This window comes from Montipora capricornis, chromosome 14 (assembly GCF_036669925.1).
Source record: "Montipora capricornis isolate CH-2021 chromosome 14, ASM3666992v2, whole genome shotgun sequence".
NCBI lineage: Eukaryota > Metazoa > Cnidaria > Anthozoa > Scleractinia > Acroporidae > Montipora > Montipora capricornis.
Window position 1 is genome coordinate 19,576,693 of NC_090896.1, and position 5,014 is coordinate 19,581,706.

At 52.1% G+C, this 5,014-nt stretch overlaps 1 protein-coding gene across 1 annotated transcript; it reads left to right on the forward strand.

Moving 5' to 3' along the window:
* Window positions 1–208: 208 nt before the first annotated feature.
* LOC138031620 (uncharacterized) lies at window positions 209–4,399 on the forward strand. Its single transcript, XM_068879282.1, has one exon. It carries the CDS (start codon window positions 209–211, stop codon window positions 4,397–4,399), a length of 4,191 nt encoding a protein of 1,396 aa, XP_068735383.1.
* The last annotated feature ends 615 nt before the right edge of the window (window positions 4,400–5,014 follow it).

Sequence of the window (5,014 nt, forward strand, 5' to 3'; positions counted from 1 at the left end):
TACGATCGGACTACTTAACAGGAATCGTTCCACCAATCCCCGTGCTCCTAAGGGGTCACATGATTCTCTGGGGGGATACCCCCCCATCCCCCCAGGAGACCTATCTCGCTCCGGATTGGTCCATCTAGGGTACACGTCAAGGTCTTTCAAGGTGACTCTTTCTCTATAAAAGACACACCGTCTTCTTCAAACAAAAAAACATCTCATCATGGATAGTGATAGTGACTTGGCTGAAGCACTCGACGCGTTTGAACAAACAGGAGGTGCTGCTCCAGGACGTTTCGTCTTTGAAAGACTTCCTGTGGTCGAACGGCGTAGTGTCCGTCTCGGTGTTCGTGAACGCGTCTTTCAACTTCGCCCTCGACAGATCGGAGCGTTCATTCCTCGACAACGTCTGACGGATGCCCTCGTACAAGGTCTTCGTACCGCTCTAGATGACTTAATCAACGATCAAGACATTCCCGATGGTGATCGCATTTACATCGCTCTAGCCTCCAATCGTATTGCCAATGCCTATAACGGTTGGGGTCTACGGGCCGGAGAATGGCACGCTCAAGGTCCACGCGTGGATGCTTTACTTGGGAATCTTTCCCACATGCTCAACTCGAACGAACAATTTGAGATGGACGATTCCTTCACCCTCGCCTTCGTTCACGTACGCGGGGCTCCCACCGGTTCCGGTTACAAAAGAAAACATTTACCAGGGCATCAAGCGTCGACGCGTCTCAGAGAATTCAAGCGATGTGTCTTACGTGTCCCACAAGATGACCAGAATCTATGCTGTCCACGCGCCATCGCTCTCGCTCGAGGGGTCCATCAACATCGAGACGATCCTCGACGTCGCCGACAATGGACCCAATGGAACCATCGTCGCATGACACGAGCGGCTCAAGACCTTCTAGAGGAAGTCGGTCTTCCTCCTCGGCCCTGTGGTCCCGAACAACTTCAACAACTCGTCACCGCTCCCAGTCTTCAAGACTATACCCTCGTGGTCGTGGACGCCAACCGCGCTTATGCTTGTTTTGCTTACGGTCGCGGGGACACGTTGTTAGGACTCTTACACGAAGACGGTCATTACGATGCCTTGTCTTCCTTACCTGGTTTCTTCGGCCAAGATTACTTTTGCAGTCAGTGTTTCCAAGCCTACCATCATTTGGGTCAGCACGCCTGTCGTAACAATCAAGCCAACCATTGTGGAGCCTGCTTGCAAAACGGATGTTCTGATCATACCGAGGCCTACCGACAGTACCGCTCGGCTCAGACACCCTGTATTCTCTGTGGACGTTCTTTCTACGGAGACACGTGTCTCCAAACCCATCGGACCAAGACCCAGGCCGGTCAACCCGCGGATCCTGAACATCCTTCCGTCTGTGCCACCCGTCGTCAGTGTAAAGAATGTCACCACACGTTACGTGGTCTCAAAGAGATCCGAACTCATCGGTGCGGGTATCGGAAATGTTCGTGCTGCAAGAACGACGTCGACGTCCATGCCCATCGATGTTTCTTACAAGTCGAAAAGACTCCCGCCGAAGAACGACGTTTGAGACGGCAGCGACTCTCCTTCCAAAGGATCCTGAACCAAGGACTGGCGCCTCTCTTAGAAAACGAGGCCGCTGGATTGCACGCTTTCCTGGCGGGCGACAACGACGACAACGACGACGACGAAGACGACGACGAGGAGGAGGAGGAACCACCCTTGCACGTTTTCTTTGACATTGAGAGTATGCAAGTCGAGGGACGTCACGTGCCCAATCTGGTGGTGGCCGAGACAGAAGACGACGACGATCCTCCCGTGTCGTTCCAAGGAGACGACTGTCTCTTTCATTTTCTGGAATGGTTAGAAACCCTAACCGAAAATGGAATGCGACCCCTAACAGTCATCGCTCATAATTTCAAAGGGTATGACAGTTATCCCGTCATCGATGAACTCCACCGGCAAAAGAGAGACCTGGACCAAATCCGAAACGGTGGGAAAGTCCTCCAACTCACCTACCCTCACGAACACACGACCATACGATTCATCGATTCGCTCTCCTTCTTCCAGATGCCGCTGAGCGATTTCCCCAAGACGTTCGGGCTCACCGAACTCAAGAAAGGATACTTTCCACATCTGTTCAACACCCCCGACCATCAAACGTATGTAGGCCGACTTCCCGACAAAGTCTTCTACATGCCCGACGGCATGTCCGTCAAGAAACGTCGCGATTTCGATACCTGGTACGACGACCAAGCGGCACGAGAAGTCGTCTTTGATTTCCAAGCCGAACTCTTAGCCTACTGCCAATCGGACGTGAAACTCTTGAAACAAGGATGTCTCACTTTCATGCGGGATTTTCAAGCACGCGCTGAATTCAATCCCTTTGAGCAAATGACGGTCGCCTCTGCCTGCAATCGCTACTTGCGTATGCACTGTATGGAAGAAGAGACCATTGCTTCCGAACCTCTCCTAGGATGGCGAGGCCGTGTCAATCATTCCCAAGCCTCCATGGAATGGTTGACGTGGTGCGAACACCATCTACGACAACGAGCCTACCTGGCCCTCTCGCCGGAAGACCACGAGAACCACGAAGCCCTAGCTCGTGCCTACGGACAGTACGACGCTTATCATCCCTTGCATCGCCAACGTATCCAGCATGCTCGGAACGAGGGCGAGTACCGCATCCCCGGTACCCGATACACGGTCGACGGATACGATGCCGATACCAAGACTGTTTACGAATTCTGCGGGTGCTTCTGGCACGGATGTCGGACCTGTCATCCCCAACGCACCGACGTGCATCCGACCTTACTCGATCGCACCATGGACGAGGTCCGTGCTCTCGTCGACAAGAAACGTACATTCCTCATCAACCGTGGGTACCAAGTCGTCACCATGTGGGAATGCACCTGGAACGCTCTCAAACAAACCAACCAGGACATCATGGCCTTTCTAGCCGGTCAACACCTCCAAGCCCCCCTGGAACCACGCGACGCTTTTTACGGAGGTCGGACCAATGCCGTACGTCTCTACGCGCACGTCGACGAGGAGAAGGAGGAAGAGATCCGATACGACGATTACACGTCCTTGTATCCTTGGGTCAACAAGTACGGCACCTATCCCTTGGGACATCCCACCTTCCTCTACGAACCCGACACCACCGATCTCTCGCCTTATTTTGGTTTGGCCAAATGTACCGTCCTTCCACCCCAACGTCTCTACCATCCCGTGTTGCCTTACCGCAGTCACGACAAACTCACGTTTCCCTTATGTCGTACCTGCGTCGAAGAGAACATTTCCAAACCTCTTTTGGAAAAGACGCATGCCTGTCATCACACGGACGAAGAACGTGTTCTCGTCGGTACTTGGTGCACCCCCGAACTCGACATGGCCGTACAAAAAGGTTACGTCATTCAACACGTCCACGAAGTATGGCATTTCGATCAGCAACGTACGGGGCTCTTCCGATCCTACGTGAACACGTGGCTCCAAATCAAAGAAGAAGCCAGCGGTTGGCCCGAAGGCTGTACCACCCCGGATCAGAAACAAGCTCACATCGATGCCTACTATGCTCGGGAAGGCATTCGTCTCGATCCCACCAAGATCGAAAAGAACCCTGGACTCCGAGCCCTGGCTAAGATGATGCTCAACTCCATGTGGGGCAAGTTCGGGCAACGGATCAACAAGACTCAGGTCCGAGAATTCACCGAACCTCAACCGTTCATCGAGTTCCTCGACAGCGATCAACACGATGTCCGTTATGTCAGTTCCCTCACCGAAGACCGGGTCGAAGTCCATTACAAACTCCAAACGCACGATGTCCTGCCTTCACCCAACCTCAACATCTTCATAGCCGCCTTCACGACCTGTCATGCCCGACTCCGTCTCTATCGAGCCCTCGATCATCTCGGGGAACGCGTCCTCTACTTCGACACCGATTCGGTCGTCTATCTCCATCGTCCTGGCGACCCGCCCTTGGATCCTCCACGAGGCGCCTATCTCGGTGACTTCAAGGACGAATTGGACGCGGGCGATCACATTGTAGAATTCTGTTCGGGCGGTCCCAAGAACTACGGTTACAAGACCAAGAAGGGACACGTGGTATGCAAGGTCCGCGGTTTCTCCCTCAACGTCGAAGGGATGACTCAATTGAATTACGATGTCTTGCTTCAAAACACTCTGGATGAATTGCATCGTCCTCTAGACCAACCGCGTACCACTCGTGTCACGCAATCTCACACCATCCAAAGAAATGCCAAGACCTACACCTTGGAAACCCAACCTTCTCACAAAGACTACCGACTCGTCTACTCCAAACGGGTCCTGGATCCCACCACGGCCCAGACCTACCCTTACGGTTACGAACGGTTCACCGAAGAGGATCTGGATCTTGCTCAAGTTTTAGCTGACCTATTTGCTTAAGGGACGAGTCGACACCAGGTCTCCTCACACGTTCCCGCTTGTAAATAAGTTTGCATTTGATTAAACCGTTATGATTCGTGAAAAACCCAACCACTCTGGTCTCCTATATTGTGACCTCTCTTTTTCTCATACCATTCGTGTTCCCGTCCCGTCCCGACCCGACCCACATGGTCGCCATCTTGTTTATGACGTCGATTGGACTTTGACCCCATCCTGTTCACGTGTGCACGTGATAATGGCGGACCCCAAAAATTTCCACCAATCAGAAGCCTCGTTGTATCGGGATCAACCAATCAGAACGCTTGTTGCAAAACCGGTCTATATTCCCCCATAGTACTACTGTTGCGGTTATTTCAATCATCAGTGGGCCACCCCTTGAGGGTTACATTTTCAATGTCTCCAATAGTTTACAAGTAACTCTCTGCCTCTTGAGACACTTAGATTTTAACTTGTCAAAGAGGAGCCTTTAAGGATTAGTAGCGTACTTTCAGATCAACAATTTCTTTCCCTCTTTTCTTTTCGTAACAGGGGCTATTAAAAAGAAATTTGGAGAAGGCCAGTACCGGAAAAAGTGGGGTTAATACGACAGTCCTTAAACCAAAAGTGTTTGGATTC